We start from the raw sequence: 23,810 nt of genomic DNA, 5'->3' as shown, positions 1-23,810 counted from the left end.
CCTCGTCACCCCCGTCTGGGAGCAGCTGTCCCCCGGCTCTCTGCGTGCCGGGAGGTGCTGGGTGCGCTCGGTCCGTGCGCTGCTCAGCGCGCCGACCGTGCTTTTCACCTGTCTCTGTGCCTCCCGTACTGCCTTTCCCGGGCCACCGGTGTTCTCCCCTGAACTCACGCATGAACGTTTGGACTTTTACGGACATTTTCTGTGGTCGTGTTTTAATGATGGGTTGTACTCTTCCCTTCCATATGGAAGGAGGGCTAGGGTAGTACTATAATTTTTGGCACTACTGTAGCAAATGGAAACTTGGAATACCAGTCATGCAAGTATGAAATACCATCATGGTATGTAAAGGGTTGGAAATTTCTGTCATTCCTGTTGAGGATCTGTAAATACAAATAGTTTTGCCCCTTTTTCTTTAACAAAGTAACCAAAAGTTACTCTGATCTTTATTCGTCGCATGTAATATTCCCACTAAAGTGAAACGTTTCTTTTCGTCAAGGCATTGGCTTTTTCAGAAGTCTTTTTCAGTATCTTGGTGGGGAAAAACTCAAGAAAGGCTCAGTTTAGGTGCACTTTGAGAAACTCTTTGGTTACTATTTGTTAGGGTGGAGTTTTTTTGACTGAATCTGCAACTGTTATATTTAGTTTCAGTTCAGGAAAAGTGGAAGTGAAACTCTCAGAGCTCAAAGGATTAGGATTGACAAACTCTTCCTTAGTGTGGAATACTGCAGTCTTAAAAATCCCTGCTCATCCAAAAGCCTCTTGCTCCTTATGTATGAGAGTTGATAAGTCCTTTGTTTTTCTGTCTCTGTGCATGCTGTGTCTGGCATTAGCTGGAATCACTGCATTGGTTTCTTGTGAAATGTTAATGGAAAAGGAGAATTCATCTTGTCTGAGCAGATGGTTGGAATTCTTTTCAAATGGTCAGTTTGGGGCAGTATTAATAATGTTACATTTGTCTTTTGTGGGTTGTCTTGAATTTGTGAAAGTCAAGTTGGATAAGAAATTACATTTCAAAATGTTCAGAAATTGGTAAGATTTCTTTTTGGAGAATGCCTCCGCAGAATTCCCAGAACATTTATATTGTCATCTAATTATGACTGACGAGATTAGCAGGTTCAGAGAAGCCCAGGAAACATAATTTTTCCCTGAAGTGAAGTAACTCCCTGGTTTTGTGTCAGGTAGTTTTGTGGCTTTCCTGGATTTACTTTGCCATCCACACCTTCAAGAAGCACAGGTTTTCATTTTCAAATTAATAAAAGTGAAAATTTTCAATGAAATTTGGTATTGTGGGGATTATGTGTCTTGATTAAACTCAGAAGTTATTTTGTGCAGATAAAATGTAGAAGCTGTCCTGTGCCTTTGAGTCTGTGTGTTGCTGCAGTCTCTCAGACCAATTCCCAGCGTCCTTTAATAGTCTCTGAAGCACTCCATGCATGTAAAGAAGAATGTGTGACAATTATATCACCTAGAGAGATTGTACAGCAGTGGTTATTGGGTGAGAACTGTATTAATTGATGTCTGCAGTGGAATTTTTTTGGAACAGCTTTTTACTGTTACATTGTTAACATTAATTCTTCAGATTTTCCAAGGTTATTTTGCTACCTCTGCAATACTCGTGCTCAGTGCTTGTTTCCTCTTGTGTGATACGATATCTATGGATCACTCTGTTCACATGAGTTAAAATTCAGTGTTATGCAACAGCTCTGTAGTACTCTGGTGTTTCTGCTGTCAAGGACATACTTCCTAATGCAATTGAGTATCAACATCTGCATCTGTTCTGTTTGGGGGGTGGAAAAAATTGCAGTTGGAGAGAAGGGCAATTCCTTAGCCTGTTTTCCTAAAGCAGCAAGGAAAAGAGGTCAGATGTACATATATTCATTGGCCCTCCTCCCTCAATACTTTTTGAATCTATTGATGGGTATTAATTAATCAATTAATTTGTCAGGGGACAGCTGCCTCTTGCACACCATTGGCAGACTTAGCAATGATGGGCTGGAGCTGTGCAGGAGGATGGGGATACTGAAGTGTATGGGAACATAGGATGCAACACTTAGGAGGCACCAGGAAATATTTCAGTGGGGCTTTTTAATGAATTGAAGGAATTGCCACATGGGGGGAGCTGAGGATGCAGAATGGAAATCACAGAAAACCAGGTCCTGTAGATTTACTATTCTTTTAGCCGTGGTATCGATTGAACCAGAAGAGACTTTTACCTAGACAGCTGTCACTGATTTCTTTTGCTTGAAAAAAGTGATCCACTGCTACACTGCCTTCCAAGACAGTGTTATCATAGTCATCTGCTCAGCACAGCCTGTGAAACTGATGTGGGACACTGGGAATGGGACAGTGAGCCTGCCAAACATTTTAATTTGAACTATTAATGTCTGTGCCAAGATTGATCAAAAAAATTTCGGTTGTTATGCTTATCAGTGCTGAGCTGGTACCGACATTCACAGGCAGTGTTTGCCACCTCTCCTTGCCAAAATTAGCTTCTATGAGTGCTGTCATATTTGTTGTATTTGTGTGTAAGTTTGGGCAAGTTCCCTTTTAGATTGGTTTATAGATGTGGTTGGAGAGCACTTATATTGTTTCAGATACACTGACTTGCTTCCCATTAGCTGCCTGATGTGTGAATAATGGTCATAATAACCATAATAATACTTTGCAAATTGAGTGTTGCTTTTCTTTGCAAAAGATCTTTTCTTTGAGATATAGTTTCATTTCTACCCAGATAATTCTTGTAATACCTTTTTTTGGTTTCTCCCTCATAACTTTCATGTATACAAAATTCACGTTCAAGGAAGACTTATGTCTTAGGTTTCCACTGTTAATGAATGGAACTGTTTCAAACTATTTCATGTGTATAAACATGTGAAGTTCTGTGCTGATAAACATCAGTAAATATTTAGGAGCATGAAAAGATTATAGTAAAATGAACTGTGTGAGCTAAAGCTGAATCCCATTCAGCTGGGTAAGGCAAGCCTATGATGGTTGAAACCATTATTTCCTTGGTATTCCTTATTTGTACTGAGCAATTACATGGATAGGCCTTGAGAAGGATTTATACTTTACATGGATCTGTCTTCTTTTGTTCATAGATATTAAATATCTTTAGTGAATTTAGATTTTTTTACATTTTTTTAGTCATTGACCTTTTTTATTAGTTCTCCCAATGTGTCACTGTATCTCATTTATACCCCAAAGAGTTGAATACAAACATGCTTGATATCTAGGTGCCACTTTCCTGTCATCCTGAGTTGCTGTTGGATGTTTTAATAATTGATTTCCATATAGAAAATAGTTCATAAAGTTTGAACTGATGATATTTGGAAAAACTTTGTGCCATCCCTCCCATCCTCTCTGAGCCATCACTTTCCTATCTCCTTTCATTCCTGCCTTTCCAAGAGTTGTGTTCTGTGAGCACCTCCATGCTTTGGGAGCTCCTCGTGCAGGAGATATTCCTGCCAGTGTGAGAAGTGACACTTCTGGCTGTGGTCTCTGTTGGGGCTTGGGAGCAGGGACAGGTGCTCGCCTGCTGCCTCTCTCACTTTACTGCACATGACCTTGGCTTAAATTACCTTGCTGGCTGACTACCTAGACAGGATATTGCCTTCATATTTGCACAGTACTTTGAACACGAACAGAGCTACAAACATTGAATCATTGTAGGAAAATGTGAATGCTGGGTTTGCCTAATGGCAGTGCTAACATAACCCCAGAGTGCTTTGTGCCCCCTGGCTTGCACAGGGCTTGCTCTTCCAGTGAGCATCCCCACCAACACACAGAGCTTTCCTCTGTGTCCCTGCATTTGTCCAGAGGAGACATAACTGAACCTGCTTTGCTTATATACCAAAGAAATAATGGAATTAAAAAATTGTGAGAGAGGGGCACGATCTGATATCCCTTCTGTTCGTTTGTGTAGGTTTTACTCATTTTAAATATTATTCATGTGCCTGAGGAGAGAAGGGGGCATGGGGGGAGAAGTATGGGAATATACAGCAGCAGCTGAAGTTCTGAGTTTGTAGAGCAAGTAGGAAGAACTGAGCATTGTGCTGGGAGCCTGTGTGCAGGCAACACCCCTGCAAAGATGTAACTACATGCTTAAGTTCAGTAGACATATTCACGGCCTTTGCACAGCACATAAAATGAATCATAATTAAATATTGCCAGGATGAGTGTTTTAGAAGCATGGAAAAGAGTGACTGATTGAGTTTGCTCTGTGTGAAGGATTTTCTCCAATTTTGGTAGATTATATTCTTCATGGAAAAGACCTGTGTTCTTGTCCTTATTACTCTTTAAAAGATGTCTTCAAAAACTTATGGCAGCATAACACAATCCTGTTAACAGGAAATACCTAGTTATTTGGTAGCTTGTATTAAATCTAATTTTTCTCAAATTTCTTACCAGTTGCCAGAGCTAATTTACACGGGGAGATGTGTATTATAAGGATATATTTTGGTCATGGGATCTCCTTCTTTTAATGCTGACCAAATGTCCTGTGCCTCTCTTTACAGCTTCCAGCTACAGTTTTATTCTGAGCATTAGTGAAGAGGAAGCCAGGGTGAAGGCTCTGAACGAGTACCTGAGCACTCGTAGTTATATCCAGGGGTTCACATTTTCACATGCAGATGTGGAGGTGTTCAGAAAGTTTTCGGGGCCACCTGTGGACCAGTATATCCATGTTGTCCGGTGGTACAGACACATAGAAGCAATCTATGATGGCAGCAATGAAAAAAATGAGCCTTGTAAACTTCAAACAAGTGAGTAACATGAAACTGGTGGGCAGGTTGTAGACTAGCTGACATTGTATTGGTTGTTATTGCTGAGAATTCTGAGAAGTTCCCTTTCATTACTCTCTTGCACGCCTTAAGATTTACAGTATCAATTTGTATTCAGAGTCATAACATTATTCTTGCATACAGTTACTGTGTGATTGATAGATCCTGACCTATTTGGATGTAAAAGCTGTTACTATTTTTTTAAGTTAAAATTCCTCATTGTATGGAATTCGATTATGTGTATTTATTTTCTTTAAAAAGCTGGCTATCTTCCGGTTTGTAAAAGAATGTGTGGGTTTGGGCTTTTTCCTGGAAATACCGAGATTTGCCCAGTCTACTTTTTTCCTTGCAAGGTTAACCAAATACTTGTATAATATACAAATCCACAATAAAATAAACTGAATACTTCCTCTTCTGATTGTTATTAACACTGAGCTTCACAAAGAATGTCTGGGGTTTTCTAACCCTGGTAATTTAGGCATGCTGATGATTTGAGGAAGTATTAACTGGTTAATCTAGGTCATTGTGTAAGCATGGGCAGGCATTTTTGGGAGCTGCATCACTCTCCTGAGTTGTTTCCCAATGACCTAGTCTAATTTAATTGCTTTGTAGTGAGATCCTTGCTCAGGGAGTCATGAAATAATGCAGAATAACAATGCAAAGCTGTTGTATCATGCTTGCAATACCTACAAATGAATGCATGTCTGTCGTTCTTGCTGATGGTTGTTAACTAGTATTACTCCAATGCCATCTTCTCACAACCCCTCACCATTTGTGTTCTCAATTCCTAACAGACCAGCAGTTAAAATCAGACTGCTGTGAGTAAATTCTCTGTGTGTTGTGTGTGCCTGCAAGTGTTTGTGCTGGTTATTATTTCCTTCCAGCAGAGAAGTTATCTCAGCTACACCCCTGGCTCTGGTAGCAGATCTATCCACTAACTGCAGATTGTCTGTAGACTTCCATAGATCAGGGTGGAGCAGAAACAGAAAAGGTTTCCATTCTCCTGACCATGAAATCTTTACTGTTAAATCTCTCTTTCTGATGGGTTATCTCTTCATGATGTGTTTCAGGAATCCTGGAATGGTGTTTTGCAGTGTTGACCATGAAAATAACACACAAATCTGCCATGCTTCTTAGACCTTGAATACTTCATTGTTGTTTTTTTGGTGTAGCAGAAAACTCCATGGTGGATTAGAGCAAATGAACTTCAGTTCCACCAGGGGAAAGGCTGTAGGCTGGCAGAGGTGTGTTTGACCAGACTAAGCAATATTTTACCAGCCTTTTACTTCGCCCTTGGCATCTGTGTAGTGGGTAAAATGTGACACCTAACTCACAAGCTGAGAAATATGGGGTGCAGTATCTGGGTTTTTCCTTATGTTCATGTGGTTGTAACTGAAGAAAGCTTTACAGATTTATCTTTTATTAGGCTAACCCACACAGGCTTCTTTCCCCGAGGGAAGCGTTGGCCACAATTAAGCATGCCAGAGTAATCTTTGTAAATCAAAGAGTAAACAAATCCATACCTTGGTGTATGATCTGTGTTTTGGAGACACTGCTCTTGAACTGGAGGTGTTCTGTTCAGGAGTGCCTCATGCAATGAAATGTTCAGAATGGACACATATTTCCATGGATTCGTAGCAAGGAAATTAAATGAAGTCCCTTTGTGAGGCAGAGTACTACACTTAACATATTTTTTTCTTATTTGGGCAGTTACTTAAAAAAGCAAGATGAAGAGGTTACATTTTTTATACCATGAATGTTTACGTTACTTGAAGGTTTTCAGCCAAAATATGCATATGAGGGTATTGAGAGAAACAGAGTTAATGAAGAGCACCCTGAGACACAGGATAAGAAAGCCAATTTTGTTGTCAAAACAAATAGTTTGTATAATATTTACTTGCAGTTAAAATGCGTACCATGAGAATTCCTAAACATAGTGCTGTATGTATTAAGCTGGCAAACTCGCTGTATTTTTGAATTTCTTGGTTTGCTTTCATTCCTAGTTAATGTGATAATTGGTTTAACATCATTACAGCTGTAAGCAGCCCAGTGCACAGCAAACTGCAACTCTTTGACAAATCACATGCCTATACTTCTCTTTGAAAAAACCCCATGAGTTTAACAGCTGTGTTACTTCTTACAAATTTAGGAGAAAAAAAAAATGCAAGAATACTGTCACTAATATTACCCTGGGTTTTATCTACTCTCTTTAATGGCAAAATGTAGCCTCTTGCTGAACTGGAGCATATTTGTGGTAAATGAGCGTGTTCAGAAATGCCTTGTGTACCCAGTAACAATGCATGATAAAAAGCTGGGGTTCTTTCTAAGCCTTTGTGTCAGCTCTCCCTCTCACCCTGAGTGCACATACTCTGTCAATATTGGCTCTAGAGACCACCTCTGGACTCTGGAGATATTTTGCAAATTTTGCGTGAGATCTGTGATGTGCCATCCCAGTAAAATCACTGGTGTTGCAAATAGCCCAGGACTGCCATAACACTTCATTAATGATTCATTGAATTTCAAAACTCATGGTAATGCTTTACCTGAATTGCATGCTCTTGCTTTTGTACCCTCTTCCTTACTGCTACTTGGATCAAAAACTAATCGGAATGGCAATTTAGAGAGTAGAAAATAAACTAGATTGCAATAATTTACTTTGATTTTGGTGGCTTTGTAGGAGGCTCTAACAGAAGTAGCTGTAATACTAGGACTGAAGCTCTTTTCTCCATTTAGATGTGGGGTTTTTTTCCTTCTGAAATAATGATGTGATAAGGAGAAGATGTTATCTTGCAAACCTATTTGTGGAAAGTGTCTTTTCAGCTTTCTTTAAACTACCTTTTCTCCTAGGTAAAGGCAAACGTGTGCAGCCCCCCTGGTCTCCCCCTGAAGGGACAAAACATTCCAGGCTCTGCCTCTACAACAGCCTGACTCGCAGTAAGGTGAGTAAATGAAAGGGAAGCGGGGATTTCCCTAGAAACACAAATAGAGCAGTCATCAAATCCTTGTTTCTGAAATGTTTGCCCTGTCAATAGTCAGGACTCTGGGTTGTATTTTGTGGAATGTTAACAAGCACGGGCCAGGAAATCTGTGCCAATCAATTGCATTTGCTGGGCAAGTGTAATGCTATATACATTAATATATATACACTACAAGTGTGTGTCGCTGTGCATATTGCATAATATTCAGTTCCCAGTTTCAAGTTGCCATGCAAAGTAGCCAGGCATTCAACTGTAATACACGTGAGTGTAGGCAGTGTGAGCAGAATAAAACCTTTATTTCTTTATAAAGAAATAAAGACAGTTTCTTTATTCAGATGTTGTCTGTGTAAAAAAAATCCCACCAATTATATAGTTGCAATATAAAAAGTGTAAAACTTCTTGTGCTCTTGTTTGAAAGTCATTTGGGAAAGAGGAAATACTAAGAATATTAATTTTACATGGGATGTAATATTCAAGTATCTGTGAACTGATTATAGGGTGTAACCTTTTTCAATGCAAAAGAAAACTTTTACAAACAGTTTGAATAGTGCCCTGCTTAGTCCAAATTATTGTAACCTGATACCTTGATTGATTAGAATGCATAGAACGTAAGCAGCCACACCCCATTATCTCTCTCACATGATAAAGCTAGTGGTGATCTTTACTTATGGTGGAGTTGGGAATGGAATAACTATTTGTTTTTTGTAATTATAATCCATGTTTTCATGTTCAAATCTCCAAATGGGGTGTTGCTGGCCTGAGGTCATGTCTTCAATTTCTTCTGACCATTGTACCTTCCCTTTCACTTAAGGAAGTATTTCAGCCTCAGAATGGAAAAAAGGTCTTGTGGTATTGCTGTGGTCCAACAGTTTATGATGCTTCTCACATGGGACATGCCAGGTACTGCATTCCTTACTTGGATATACCTGATAACAGTGCCTAGGGGATGCAAAGTATTATTAGAAGAAGGTATTATTCAGATGAGTGCATTACTAGAAAATGTTCTCTTTTGACTCAATGCTTGCAATTTAAGATTAAAAGCATTTTATAATATTTTATCATTGTGGGATTAAAAATTTTCTAATAGGTGGGGGCAAAGTAAAACTGCTGCACAGTTATTGATTGAGATTAAAATGGTTTGTGCACAGAACAGATACAGGTGTTTACTAAAAACACCCCTGTATCTTTTTGCTTTTAGGTCCTACATCTCATTTGATATCCTGAGAAGAATCTTGAGGGATTATTTTAAATATGACGTTTTCTATTGTATGAATATTACAGATATTGATGACAAGGTAAGGGTTTTTTTTTTTTTAATTGCAATCTAAAATGCTTAACTTTTAGAATGGAAGTCAGTCACATGTTGATAAACCAAGACAAATCTTAAACTTACTAACTGAGACATACATTTTGTGCACAAAGGCATTGATTTTCTCAGCTTTGTAGCACTCCTATGGTAGCAAACCCTTTAGTGTTGTATAATAATGAATGCTGTCACAAATAATGAAGACTATGTATTTTAAAGAGATAATTTATTTGCCTGATGAGGTAATTAATTGACTCTATTGAGGTAGTCCATTAACTGTGTATGGTGTGTTTGATTTGTATTATTGGACATTTTTCTTGTAGCCTTTTGTACATAATATATTTTATTTGCTCTTTGTATAAGTATGTGTTACTTCACAGAAATATTTTCATGTTTCTGATTTGTAGATCATCAAGAGAGCAAGACAAAATCACCTTTTTGAGCGATATAGAGAGAGCAAATCAACACCAGATCAGCTACTTGAAGATATTAGAACTGCCTCAGAGGTGGGTGTGGTAATCTCTGCTTCTGTTTTAGGTTCTCACTCAATAATGTAGGAAAACATCTAAAGAATGCTTCTTAAACTTTGCCGCCTCCTTAAACTTTCTGCTTCTTTTAGTTCTGGTACTGCACATGTTAGAAATGTTACTTGAACTGCACATCACTTTGATTTTTACATTATTTCAGAATTGACAATTTCTTTAAAAGGCATTCTTGATTTCTGTGATATTAGCACTTATTTGTGAGTGCATGTATTGCTCAAACAGCATTTGGATATTTGCGTGTTAGAATTCAAACATTTAAAATAATCCTTTAAAAGAGTTTTTGAACAGTAGTCTGTCCATAATCTTTTAAAGCTTGGGAGGTTTCTTCTTTGTACCATTGATGACCTTGGAAGGAAATGGCTGGAAAGCTTTAAGGTTTTAATAAATTGTGTATTCAGGACTGAAGGTGAGGGAAGGTGATTCTCTGGTAATTTTTAGAACTACAGATCACAAAGAGATTATTATTCTAATGAATTGAATACAGGCCTGGAAATAGGAGGCCTGGAAATTTTGCCCAACTATCTTTGCCTGACGTACTGCCTAAACATGGCATTTAATCTCTCCCTGTTTCACATTAAAGCTTGTCCTTTTCGAATTTGTGATAATCAACTGTGCAATTAAGGTGATCAGCTGCATAGAAAATTAAAACAGCAGTAATTATGATGATGATGTAGTGGTTTATGAAGTCTTTCTGAAAAACTGAATTTGGATGTGAACTAAAGTCTTGTGATTGCACCTTTATTTCTGATGAGGAGCATATTTCATGTTTCAGTAGTTGATGTCAAAGCTTTTTCTGTGGCATAATGTGATATTCATCACTAGCAAGGTACTGTGTGGCTAAGATAATATTCTGTGTATGGAGCTTAGTGCTATTGTACTGCAGCTGACTTTCTAATTTTTTTATTTTTTAATTGCAGCTCTTTTCAGTTAAACTAAATGAAACAACAGACCCAGATAAGAAGCAAATGTTGGAAAGAATTCAAAATGCAGTGAAGTCTGCTTTTGACCCTCTACAAGAAGCTCTCCAAGCAAAGCTCCCTGCTGAAGAGATCAACAGGTGTCATGAAGTAAGTTTGAGCTCCTTTTTATATTTTGGTTTATAATTGTTAGGAGGTTTAAAAATGATGTGTGGCTCATAGTAATTCCTTGAGACAGTATGGATCCTTTTAATTCATGGAAAGAGAAATTGTGGGACTGAGAACTTTTTAGTACTTTGCATTCAATACAGGAAATTTGATTCTTCAGTTCAACTACAGAGTTTTTGGATGCTGTTTTTATCAAAAAACTTTTCTTTTAACCTTTTCAATGAGGATTTTGCTCTTGTATGTATTTAGATTTTTTCTTTGACTTTTTTGTCTTGATGAATTAATTTCATTATAAGTTACTGAACACACATTTCTGATGTTCCAATACTGGTGGCAGTTTTCCGCACAAGTGTTTCTGTCTCTGATCAGAGAGGAAAATACTTCCCCAAAGTTGTGCTCAGGATTATTTTTATTAAAAACAATTACATTTAGTGACAAATATTTGTGTTGACTTTATTGGTTCTGTCCAGTAATCAAGTCAGTCAGTATAACTATTTTTAGTAGTTACTGTCTTTTTGTAAATTATTTCCATTTTCATCTTCTCTTGCTTTCAGATTATTTGTGATAAGTACAGTGGGGTACACATGGTTATGTGCTCTGTTCTTGAGAAGACCCTGTCTCTAAATTATGTTTTTTTTAAAAAAAGCTCAGCTATTCTAATATCAAGTGCTTTTATAAGTGTACACTGACCTAATGGTATTTTAAAAAACTCTAAAATCTAAGCAATCATATATGTTCTGAATTATATCCTTATGTCAGAAATAGAAATCCTTTAATATAAGACTAAAAGGTATCCTTGCTGATGTCCAAATTAATCTTTCAGACACTTTTTAGCAATGTGAACAGTAAGGCTTCTGTTAGATTAGCTAGTAGCAGTGGAGGAACAGAAAATATAATACAACTTCAGGTCCCATCTGGTGTTTACAGCATGAGCTCCAGATGCCTATTGAAGTGATCAGTATCAAAACAGATACCACTTAGCAGTTTATCTTCCTTGCTCTGGTTGTTTCATCTATATCAATGAAGAACAATATGATAAAAATACGGTAGAAACCTGGATTACTCTGTATTCACAATTGTCTCATTGCAAATGTCTTATTCCTTATTTCTCTGTCTCTGTTCAGAATAAGATCTTTCTGCATACCTCAAAGAGGGCAAGTCTTGGATCAGTTGCTCTTACGATTATTGTTTTCTAGACACTGTTGGAAGAAGCCAAAGATTTGCTGTCTGACTGGTTGGACACAAAATTTGGCAGTCAGGTGACTGACAATTCCATATTCTCAAAGCTCCCCAAATTCTGGGAAGGGGAATTTCATAAAGATATGGAAGCACTCAATGTAAGTAAATGAACTGTTTCCTCTTCTAAAAATGTATGTGCCATACCATATAGTACCCAGAAGACAATTTAGCTCCTCATTAGCTTTCAAGAATCTCATATTTCAACCTTATTGATAAAGTAATTACTTTAATATTAATAGATAGGTGTTAAATTAGCACCTGCTCTTTATCCATGCCAACAATCTTAAATCTGTTGGGGTGGTTGCACATCACTTAATTGGTGATCAGGTTTGATGCATGCTCTCCTTGCCATCCCCTTGGTGTAACATGGGCAAATAATCATAAACTGGTCCAAAAACATTTGAGTTGGAATCTGTTGGCTGCACAAGATATCCCTGCCAACCTCAGCATTTAAACTGACTACTTAAGAGTCTTCAGCCATTAAGAAATTATGTGATGGTAACCATCAAGAAGATGATCAAATCAAGAAGAGATTTGTCTGTTACAGGTGAAATGCTGTGTCACAGACGGTGGTTCAGATCAGTCTAGGTTGATTTATTTACCTGCAAATTAGAGGGACTTGCTGCCTCTTCTGTTAGAAGAGCTGGAATCCCTTTAAAGGCTGAGGAAAAGTGGCTGCATCACATTGTTTCAGAGCAGAAAGCCTGAGAAGAAGTGTTGGATTTTATTATCACTTGCTTTTGAGCAAAATTGTAACCAATACATAACATATATGTTTAGTGCATATTTCCATATATATATATAATTCTACTCTTTATCTCTAGGTTTTACCTCCAGATGTTTTAACACGGGTTAGTGAATATGTGCCAGAAATTGTGGGTTTTGTGAAGAAGATTGTGGATAATGGTTATGGGTAAGTTTGCTACTAGATGCCCAAATGATTCCTTTCAGCATTTAGCTGTGAGCTGTTTTCTCTGTTTTCATCTGCAACAGTAGACTTTGCCAGAAGCAGTTTTTCATCAAATAAAGAAATTTCAGGTTTCTTTGCAAAAGAGCTGTTATTTTTACCTGATGTGCTTCTTATGATGTACTATAGGGTGAAATCCTTGTTCATTAGAATAAAGTCAAAGTCCCATTCATTTGAACTGTGTTTGATTCCTGGCCTTCCTCAAAAATCGTCATGTGACAGTTAGAAACCAGTTGTAAATAACATAAATTTTAAAAAATGGTAGTTCTTGTGGCTTTTTCCTGATACCTCTCAAAAGTTTAACAATAGCTGCTATTTTTTCTTCAATTAATTTTATTATAACTTCCAATGATTTGTCCAAAATCTTCATATGGTAAGGCCTTAAAACTTAGGCTCACCTAAGTTATATTTACAATACTGAGAAGTACCATAAAGTGAGTGGAGTTACTACAAAACTTATGACAGTGATTTTAAAATTCAGTTAAGTTGTGGTAGAAAGTTAGCTAAATAATGATCTTTAACTTTTCAGGTATGTGTCCAATGGATCTGTATACTTTGATACTATGAAGTTTGATGCTAGTGAAAAACACTCCTATGCTAAGTTGGTGCCTGAAGCTGTAGGTGATCAGAAAGCTCTTCAAGAGGGTGAAGGTAAAGATTTGCTCATGTTGCTGAAGAAACTGATGATACGTTGGTCTCTTCAACTGGTTTTACTGACATTTGGATCAGTCACAGTCAGAGCTTAATGATTTACCTGCTGCACTCCCTTTACCAATTTCTTTGCCAAAGTTTTGTAGCTTGAGACAGTACTTTCCTGAAAGTTTTTAATTGGAAAATACCAAGAAATGTTATTAATCCTAGGATGGTTTGGGGTTGCTTTTGTTTGTTTGAGGGGTTTTTTTTTGGTCAGAATTGTGAATAACTCAGTCATTTGGCCATAACCCAGTTATTTGCCCATTTGTCTGGCTCAGAGTAGGAGCAAAGACTTGAACTTGGATCTTCCACATGCCAGGCACGAGTTTGCCTTATCAGGCTGGGGTTATTTCATAACAAATATTTGGCTTCCTCTTTCCTACTGAGAGCTCTTACTTTAACTTTGTATGTTGAACCAAATCCAAATATAGATTTTTTTTTTTAATAGAGCTATAGCAGAGGATTAACTTAAAATGCTCAGTAAATGGGACTCGTTAGTTATCTGCTCCTAAAGTTGTACAGTTTTAGCAAATCATGCAGAAAGTCTATAAAAAGAAGATTAAAAGGTTTTAATATAACAATCATACCAGGTGAAATCAGGACATTCATAGAGCAGTGGGTAACAGAAGGTAAATGTAGCTATTGAATAAATACCAACAGTTCTGTGCAGCAGCTGTGATTAGGGGAAGAAATATTCTATGATCACATTGTATGTGCAGATTAAGACAATCATAGTCTCAATTTAGATCCGTCTAACTTTGGAATGAATTGAATCTGCAGTCTTAGTTGTCTCTGAGTATGGGGTTTTTTCTTTCTGTATGTCTTTTTCTATAACTCCAATATTGGAGTTGTGCCTTGTAAGAGAATGTAGATTAATTTCATGTCAAAACTTAGAAACCAGTGCAGCTGATATTTGTCAGATACTTGTCAGCCAAACATTAACCAAAACCCCAAAGGATTATCAAGGTTAATAATGAGAATTTTTGCGGGTTCAGTGATTTGGGGGTTTGTGTTTTGGGGTTTGTTTTTTTGTTTGTTTTTTTTTAAGGTTATCTTTATGTGAGATACAGCAAGGCCAAAAATCAGTAATGCTGATGTAAAATGTACACATTTACATTTTCTCTTTTGAAAGGTGACCTGAGCATCTCAGCTGATCGCTTAAGCGAGAAGCATTCTCCAAATGATTTTGCTTTATGGAAGTCCTCCAAGCCAGGAGAGCCCTCATGGGACTCTCCATGGGGAAAGGTAAGGAAGGACATAATAATCAGGATTTGGATTTTCTTCACTTATTTAAGTAGCACAGTTACACAAGGTTTTTTTGCCTCACCTCATTTTAACACTGTATAAATTGTGGATATCATTCAGTCATAAGATTCTGTGGTAATGTTCATTTAATAATCTAGAATGTGTATCAGTCTGTTTGATATATTTTAAGCAGAAGTTTGCATGCAGGCTCAGCATGGCTGTTACTTGTCTTTTGTCCTCTGTTAATTGACATGCTTTATCAGTAGGAAATTCTGGGTTTTTTTTCCCTGGTGATGAAAGATATTAGTGTAGCTTTTAATAGAATAGTAAGCAAAATAATCAAAACATTACAGATGTATCGCCAGGTTGGATCTTTAAATCAGTTTCCTTTTGTGAAGCTGAGATTGAGAATTCTTTTTACTCTTAGTAACAGCGTGAGGGAGTGAGACAAGGGCAGGAGAGGAAGACAGTTACTAGTAACCAAGTAATGCGTTTTTGTTAACAGGGTCGTCCAGGTTGGCACATTGAATGTTCTGCCATGGGTGGATCCATTCTAGGAGAGTCAATGGACATTCATGGAGGAGGCTTTGATCTCCGATTTCCTCACCATGACAATGAACTGGCCCAGTCTGAGGTGAACTCGCTGACCTTCCTGCAGTGATAAAGCAATGTGCTTTGCTTTGACTGCAGCTTACACAAATCCATAATTCAGTTTTTTAAACTTGATGTGTGTTTGTGTAAACACGAGTTTTGATTCTCAGGATTTTATTCTCCAAGTTTTCCTACCTCATGTGTATGTAAACAGTGTTGGGTCTTTGGGGTTTTTTTCCCTGCAGGCATATTTTGAAAATGATCACTGGGTTCGGTATTTTCTGCATACTGGTCACTTAACAATTGCTGGCTGTAAGATGTCCAAATCTTTGAAGAATTTCATTACCATAAAAGATGCACTGAAGAAACACACAGGTAAAAATTATTTTGGAATGGGAATGCTTTTGATCTACTTTGAGTGGTGACTGTGATATTTTTTTTATTTGGGGTAACTTCAGGTGTCTTTCTTCTTTGCTAACTTTAGAACAGCTTCCTTGTTCTTCTGATCCTTGTTGGTTTTTTCCAGTATGGATTATAGCTTTGCTTTTTTAGTAGATGTAGTGATAGTAAGAAATTTAAAGATTATGTTCTCAACCACTGCAGTATGGGAGTCCACGAAAATGTTTTAGCTTATAAAAACTTTCTTTGTTTATTTTAAACCTCCTACTAGCACGACAGTTACGGCTGGCTTTCCTCATGCACTCTTGGAAGGATACACTGGATTATTCAAATAATACCATGGAGTCAGCTATTCAATATGAGAAGTTTATGAATGTAAGTAAGTTTTCCATTTCTTCTCCAGCTCTCTAATCTTTGTGTTGACATGTATGTTTCAAGGAACAGAACTCCAAGGATATGTAGGCCATATGCCCAGAATGGGTTTGCTTTCTGAATTCATCAGGTGAGATGGCACAGTGTTTATTTAGCTACCATCGAACTCTCAAGTCCTGTAAATTCCACAAACTGCTACATTTCTCTGCAGCTAGGTGCTTTCTCCAAGTTCTGACATGTCTGAGCAGTTTGGCACTTACACACAAGATCAATTTCTCATTTGATTATAGAACTCAGTCCAACAGACATTCTCTAACATTTCTACCAGGTCAGGCTCTACGCAAATGTAGCCAAAGGGGAAGAAGGAATATTGTTGCCAGTTTGTCTCCTCACCACAAACATTGAGCTTTTGCCTCTATGCCTTGCAGGTGTGTGAGAGGTTAGGCACAGTTCCTGTCCCTGGTTAGTCTGGAGCCATAATTTAAACACACATTTCCCACAAGGACGCTGTACATACAGCAGTTTGAGATTGTTGATCTTGGTCTCTCCAGCTAAAGCTGTTCTGCTTTTTATGTAAAATGTTTGGTTTGGCTTATGGATTAGGTTAAAACAACTTTTTACTGAGCTGGATGACCATTTAAAACAGATCCTTGCAATAAAGCCATTTTATTCTTCAGCTTCCACTGCTGGCAACACACTTTAAAATCTGCCATAAGAACTGTTGCCTAAACATTTTTAAAAGCTTTTTTGTGTGAGCAGCTTGGTGGTAGAGTACTGTAGGATATCATGTGGTAACAGAGCAGAGATAAAAATGAATTGCAGTCCAACTGTGATTGACAGAGTTATGCAAAATGATTTTATTGTGTTTTATTGTCTTGAGCAACATCATTTGATCCTGGGTGAAACAGTGTTGAACCCATAAACTTTAGGAGTCTCATTAAGAAATAATGACCCATTTCATAGTAAGTATTGGTTATGTGTAATTGAAACCAACTTCTAGCTATATTCTTCTTTTACAGGAGTTCTTTTTGAATGTGAAGGATATTCTTCGAGCTCCCACTGATGTGACAGGCCAGTTTCAGAAATGGGAAAATCAAGAAGTAGAGCTGAACAAAAAGTGAGTGGAGCATTCCTACTTCTCTCTGAATTGTCGCTTCATCTTTAATTCTTTTTTCCTTACAATATCACTTACAATGTGTATAATGATATTTATGTCTGTAGCATTCCCACTTAACATCCCAGTTCTTCACAAGCAATCATTTTAATCTTGGGACAGCTTTATGAAGTATAGATGAAATTATTAATTTCTCTTTTGTTTATGTTAAGTACACTGGCATACCTCATGGCCATATTTGTGAAGGGAAAGAACTTATTTGTTAGATAGCTGTCATTTTCTTCACTATGTGAAATGTTGTCTTCTCTCTGAAAAGTGACCAATAATTCACAGTGGCTGCAACTGGAAAAACAGTATTTTACATATTTCAAAGTATGGTAAGCTATCTGAGACAAACAGAAGTTAAATGACCTGACTAAAACCACGAAAGATAAGTGCCAGTGTTTGAAAATATGTTGTTGAGGCAGTGATACCAATTTTACAGTCTTTTGACTTTTATAACAAAACTACCATTATTATTTGTAATGGAAACAGCTTCCTAAATGACTTCTGTTTTGTCTGAAATTTAAAATAGGAGCCATTATATGGCAGTGCTAATATAATGTTTCCTAGTGTTTCCTAGTTCAGTTCACTGTTGTGTTCACTAATGTTACTATTGAAGGATTAAGTGCAGATCTTTCTGTGTAGTGATATGCTCTGAAAATTTTATCTTCAACTTGAGATTGGTGGAGATAACCCCTTTTTTTTAAAAAAGGTGGGAGATAATAAGTAATAGAGAGGTCAAAAGGAAAGGATAAAGAAGTGGGAGGAGTGGAAGATATGCTTCATGGATATTTGGTTTTGTCTCCTTTCTTCTACCACTCCTTTTTTTTTCTTGGAAAAAGTACATTGTTTAAAACCATAAAACCTTTGTGTGACAAAATGGTACTTAATATGTTGTATTATTTATTATACCTACTAACGTGTAATTAACACGACAAAGGTTTGTTTGAATTTATTCTTTTTATGTACTTAAAGTATCTTCATCACTTTGTGTTAAGTTAACTTCCAAATTGGTGCTCCTTCCTGGAAAGATACTAAACAGAGAACCTGACTGGTACACAGGGATAGGAGAGCAATACTGTAAAAAAATAAAAAGTAAGCCCAAGAAGATACTAAATAAGCAATTTATACTGCTTAAAAAAAAAAAAAAAACCTTACATGGAAAGGCTGGTTGCTGAAAAATTGTTTGTGATTTGTTTGGGTAGTTGTTGCCAATTAGATTATCCTGCCTGTCTTTGTCCACAGCAGTAAAACAGCAGCATCATGATAATGCCTTTTTTTCTTGCTCATCTGTTTTTCCTTCAAATATAAACTATGACTAGCAAAAAGTTATCTTACTTTTACTCCCCTTTTTTAGTCCCCTTACTCTTCTAACAGAGACTCTTCAGAGTACAATGCAGGGGTTTTGGCATGGGTAGTTAAAAAGAATCTTTTTCTTCTCAGTTTTTACGAGAAGAAAGCAGCAATTCATGAAGCACTGTGTGACAATATTGACACCCGCTCTGTCTTAGAAGAAATGCGCTCATTAGTCAGCCAGAGTAACTCCTATATTGCTGCAAAGAAATCTTCCAGACAGATGCCAAACAGACTTCTTTTAGAAAACATCAGCTCCTATCTCACTCAAATGCTAAAGGTATGTAACAGCAAGGAGTAATGCTGCTACTGCACGGCGTAGTTATGACTTGTACTTTCAAGTATGGAGGGATCTCTACAGTCTTTGTTTCAATCGTACAGAAAACTAGAGATCTTCCACACACCCCCCCGCCAAAACAACCCACATACCAGCGTGGGCTGCAGCAGGAACAATTTAGAGTCCTCCATATTGCATTATGTGTTCAGCTAATGTTTTGTTGAATAGTGGAGAGCCCCTCATACATTCAAGAGAAATTAGATAGAAGAAAAAATATTAATTCAGAATGACAAATTTGGCATCTTTAAAGTGAAATCTGAAAGCCAATGCTTTGTATGGTGTATGTATGTATCAGTTACAGATCATGATCAGAACATCAATTTGCATGTATCAATTACAAATCAGAACATCATCTTAATAGAGTTGTGAATTCTGGGTTAAATGAGAGCTATTTGAAAGCCTAGTATATGTAATTTAGTTTAGTTTAGTTTTCACATACCTGTGAATTGATGTATAAAAATCTTTTGTTTTTTCTTGACCAGATTTTTGGTGCCATAGAAAGTGATGATGCAATTGGTTTTCCTGTTGGAGGGACTAGTCAAAACATAAATGTAAGTGAAGGACAAAATACACTAAACAAAATTACCCTGTATCCTTTGAGAGCCTATGTTAAAGTGACGACATTACTGATATGTAGCTGAACTGCATTCTTTTTGCTTTTAGCTTTTGAATCTGATGTAATTAATTGGCTTAGGAAGCAAGATTTTTCTTTGACAAGAGTTGGGGTTTTTATAGGTTTGTTTGATTTAATGACAGACAAATTGTATAGCAACCAGAAAACGAATTATCTTGAGTTCTGAATGATGAGTCTGTTTCCTAAACCACATGTGAAGTACAAGCACATGCTACAGTCTAAAGACTCATTACAAGTATTTGTATGCTAAGTAGTTTCAAAAATGTAATTATACTGATTAAACTTCTTTGTGGTACACCAGAAACCAGCCTGGAGGCAGCTGGAGTTTTATCCACATTTCAATCTTTTCTTCTGATCTCATTTGCAGCCACAGTTTTTATGTGGCTTTCAAAGGCTGTTTTTCTTTAGTCACCCAGCAGTTCTGCTGCGATGCAGAATTTTTCTGGAAATACCTGAGAGGCACGTGATGAAAGTGCTGATGGGCTCTGGAATACCTGGAACATTTTCTGGTGCAGGCAGGAGAAATGACTCTATGTGAAAGCTATCAACACTTTGTTAGTGCCAAAAATCTCTTGTGGACATATCAGTGCTGTTTCTCATATATTTTTCTGCATTAAAGGTGTGACCATGCCCCTTTCTGTTCCTCCATAGGAGGAGTAAATGAAACATTTCTAGTGTAAAAAAAAAAAAAAAGCTTAACTTCTCATTCATCAAAGGAATTGGCAAGCTTGCTTGCGGTTGGAAGATTGGGAATGAACACTCATCCCATAATTGCCAATATAAATACTTACATTCGTCTGCTGTGGAAATTTTTAATAATGATATAATAAGGAAGATGTTCTGTATTGCCTACAAAGCTCATCAATAGTGATTTTTAAATTTAGCTCAGAATTTTTTTGAATTTCAGAAGAAAGGTAGAACTTTAACACTTTTTTAGGGAAAATGAAAATTAATTTTGTATTTAAAACTTCAGGCACTGTTTGCAATAGATATGCTTTATGGAAGGATTTGTGATATCTTGAAGCTAAGTCATTTCACTCCTTTAAAATAGCACTGCCAAGGGTAGTAGAGTGAGAAGAATCTTGTGCAGGGAAAAAAAAAATCCTGTGCTAACACATGTCCACAAAAATTAGATTTGTTACCCATGTGCAACAAGCCAGTAATTACACCCTCAAGAGCAACGTTGACTGTTTGTATCAGAGTTGTGCAAGCCTGGGTGCTCGGTGATAATCCACAAATCAAGCACACCAACTATCAAAACTTTTTACTATTTTTCCATTTTAGCAAATAAAGCAGCTAGTGTTCATTGGCTGAAAGTTATGTAATTCTCATTAATTTGTATTCTATGTTCTCTTGTTAATAATTTTCTTGCTTCCCATGCTAATTAGTCTGCATGCTCAGTCTTCCTGTTCTTTTGAGTCAGTGGGTTCCTGGGGTTGCTGCTCCCTGAGTTGGTGTTTGAAATTACCTTTCACCCAGTGGGAGCTGATTCAGCACAGTTGCTGAGTTGACTTTATGAGCTTCTTCCTTATCTTGGGAGTTCTGCCAAGTCTTTGTGGCCTGTAAATTCTTTGTGGCATTCTTTGTGTCCACTATCAGTGGTCCATCCTTCTGTCCAAGTTTTGTTAACCTCCCCTAAAGTCTGAGATCATTGTAGTGTGTCCAGCCGTAAACCTTAACAAGGCAATTCTATCAAGAAGTAGTTTGTTTTTCTAACACCTGGGCATCACTTAGAGCTTGCTTGTTAGCTGCTGTCTGTTTCAGCGATTACATGTCCCTTCTTGTTGATTAGGCTTGAAAGGATACAAAAAACAAACATTAAAGAACATGCTTTCTGAAGAAAGTTTTACGCATTCCACATTTTGCAACACTGTTAACACCACTGTCCGAAGAATCTTGTGCCAACATCTCTTACACTCAAGTTTTGTTTTTGTCACCCAGGCCAGTTGTTTCCTTTTTAAAATTAGAGATGAAAGAACCAATAGAGTCAATATCTCCCAAAAGGGCATCATCCAGTTCAAAAGCGCTGAAAGAAAAACTAGCTTAATTACCACGGGTCAGTAATTTACTTGAAAAGTGGATATAAGAGATTTGAAGTCAGAAAACCTCGGTTCCGTAATATCATTTTCCAAGTGAATTCAGCATTTCTCTCAAGTTAGCTGTTGTGGAAATAAAAATCTTTCATCTTGAAATGACTGATAAATAGTGACAGTGCATGCTTTCCCCATACCACTTTATTTCCATGAAGAGGTATTTCCAGAGCAGTGGGGGAGTGAAGATGTGACTGTTCCTCAGTTTCCAGTCTGTTCCTTGGGCCAAACTTGTCAGCACTGGATTTGATTATGAAGCTGGTTGTACTGTTCACATTTATGAAACGTTTTAACAGAATGCTTGGGTTCTTTTCGTAGGGGCACTTTTACAGCACAGCAGACTATCTTGTCCCTTAATTGCACAGAAATTTGTCGTGGAGATTAAACAGACAGGAAAGACATGGAAATTATAGAGGAGACAAAAGTTTGCCATTTTTTTCTCTCCCCCACCCTCCAAAGTAATTAAACTTTTAATTTAGGCTTTCCCCCAAGGGCCTGGCTTTTTCTCTTGGGATTCCACAGTGTTGGTAGACACTGATCTGTAGTTGTTTTTGTAGCTGATCTGTAGTTGTTTTTGTAGCTGATCTGTAGTTGTTTTTGTAGCTGATCTGTAGTTGTTTTTGTTGCTGTTCACTAACTGCTTGCTGCTGCTACTCACTGCCATTGAGACCAGACTCACTGGACCTTTTCTCTGAGATTTCATGCCTAGCATTTACTTACACCTGAAATAATTCAGCAGTAATCTTCCCCCACTTTTTGTGGGAGAGGGAATTGTATGAGGAATATAGAGAATTGCACTGTCTATACAATTAGCTTAAGTTAAAATCTCAGGAACAGATCTGGGTTCTAATGAAGATTAGTCCTAATATCTGTTTGAGGTGGTATTATTTATTATCTGATAAACAGCTGGGCCTAAGACAACACAGTATATGAAGGAGCAAATTCATCTGAGTGCTGTTTTTATCCCTGCACTGCTTTATAGTTAGCTGGATTGTGGCATAACCCTGTGGAAGTGATGGATCTAACTGAAAGGAGGTGAAAACGGAATGGGGAGAGGCTGAACTTGACAAGCTGATTTTATCTGCACAAAAGGAAAATTGACAGCTAATGCAAATTTTCATCTATCTTTTGACTTCAGTGGAGCAACGACAATTTTTATTGATACAGATCTGCCCTGAGGGTCAAGTTCTATCCAACAGCACATAAATATGAAGTGGGTAGGGACATGTTTTATATCTATATGATTATTAGCTAACTGTGGAAATAATGATCCTGCAGATTGAATCTACAGTGATGCCATACCTCCAAGTTCTTTCTGAGTTCAGAGAAGGAGTGCGACAAATTGCCAGAGAGAAGAAAGGTGAGAGTTCACTCAGTACATGAGACTTTTCTGTCCTTTCCTGTACTTCTTCCTGCACATGAGACTTGGGGGTCATAGGAGCCAAACTGGGGGAGAGGATGGAGGTGTGGGTGTGAAGCAGCTGATAATCTCTCCTTATGTTTAGAGAATAAAAGTAAGGCATCTTTAAGTCAGAGCTGTTTTGAATTTTTCCATCTCTGCTGCCTATTTCTTTGAGAATCTTTTTAGGCTGCTAAACTAATTTTCATTTCCTAAAGAATCTAAAAGTTCTGGAATGATGAGGTGTAGCTGCTGTTTTTCTAGGTTAGGGCACTCCCTGCTTTCTAGGTATGAAAGTACCCATGATCTCTTCCCTGGGGCGCTTGCATTTTCTTAAAAGTGCGGATTGCTACAATAATAGTGTCTGCATTTAAATAGCCCAAGATGTTCACTATTATTTGTTAGCATAGTTGAAATTGTAGCTCCCCTGCTGGTAATTGAGTGCTCTCCTTGGAGAATTCACCTGGGAGTTTGCTAGAAGTTTCAGGTGTGTTTTTTAATCCCTTTGAAAAGCTTTGATCATGCTGTGTGTGCTGGCAGCAGAACTATAGAGTGTTAAAAAAGCTGTTCCATTAAGCTTTCTTTGATTTTACTGATATTTCCTAATGTAGGAGCTCTTGCTATTTTCTGCTGTTCCCTGTGG

General features: G+C 37.4%; 1 protein-coding gene across 2 annotated transcripts in view; it reads left to right on the top strand.

The window, feature by feature from the left end:
* CARS1 (cysteinyl-tRNA synthetase 1) overlaps positions 1-23,810 on the top strand; it is a 32,173-nt gene that overhangs the window by 443 nt on the left and 7,920 nt on the right. The window contains exons 2-18 of one of the 2 annotated variants that reach the window (XM_068193985.1): positions 4,515-4,760; positions 7,626-7,717; positions 8,568-8,656; positions 8,955-9,051; positions 9,470-9,568; positions 10,525-10,674; positions 11,889-12,029; positions 12,756-12,844; positions 13,428-13,549; positions 14,724-14,836; positions 15,342-15,470; positions 15,673-15,802; positions 16,098-16,201; positions 17,218-17,315; positions 18,798-18,987; positions 19,527-19,595; positions 23,047-23,128. In XM_068193985.1, the coding sequence (XP_068050086.1) occupies positions 4,515-4,760; positions 7,626-7,717; positions 8,568-8,656; positions 8,955-9,051; positions 9,470-9,568; positions 10,525-10,674; positions 11,889-12,029; positions 12,756-12,844; positions 13,428-13,549; positions 14,724-14,836; positions 15,342-15,470; positions 15,673-15,802; positions 16,098-16,201; positions 17,218-17,315; positions 18,798-18,987; positions 19,527-19,595; positions 23,047-23,128 (2,040 nt within the window). The remainder of the gene's footprint in view (positions 1-4,514; positions 4,761-7,625; positions 7,718-8,567; positions 8,657-8,954; positions 9,052-9,469; positions 9,569-10,524; positions 10,675-11,888; positions 12,030-12,755; positions 12,845-13,427; positions 13,550-14,723; positions 14,837-15,341; positions 15,471-15,672; positions 15,803-16,097; positions 16,202-17,217; positions 17,316-18,797; positions 18,988-19,526; positions 19,596-23,046; positions 23,129-23,810) is intronic. The other variant, XM_068193984.1, reaches the window with a different exon arrangement.

This window comes from Anomalospiza imberbis, chromosome 6, assembly GCF_031753505.1.
Source record: "Anomalospiza imberbis isolate Cuckoo-Finch-1a 21T00152 chromosome 6, ASM3175350v1, whole genome shotgun sequence".
Lineage (NCBI taxonomy): Eukaryota > Metazoa > Chordata > Aves > Passeriformes > Viduidae > Anomalospiza > Anomalospiza imberbis.
The sequence above is the reverse complement of the archived record's forward strand: the minus strand, read 5'-3'. Positions and strand labels throughout refer to the sequence as shown.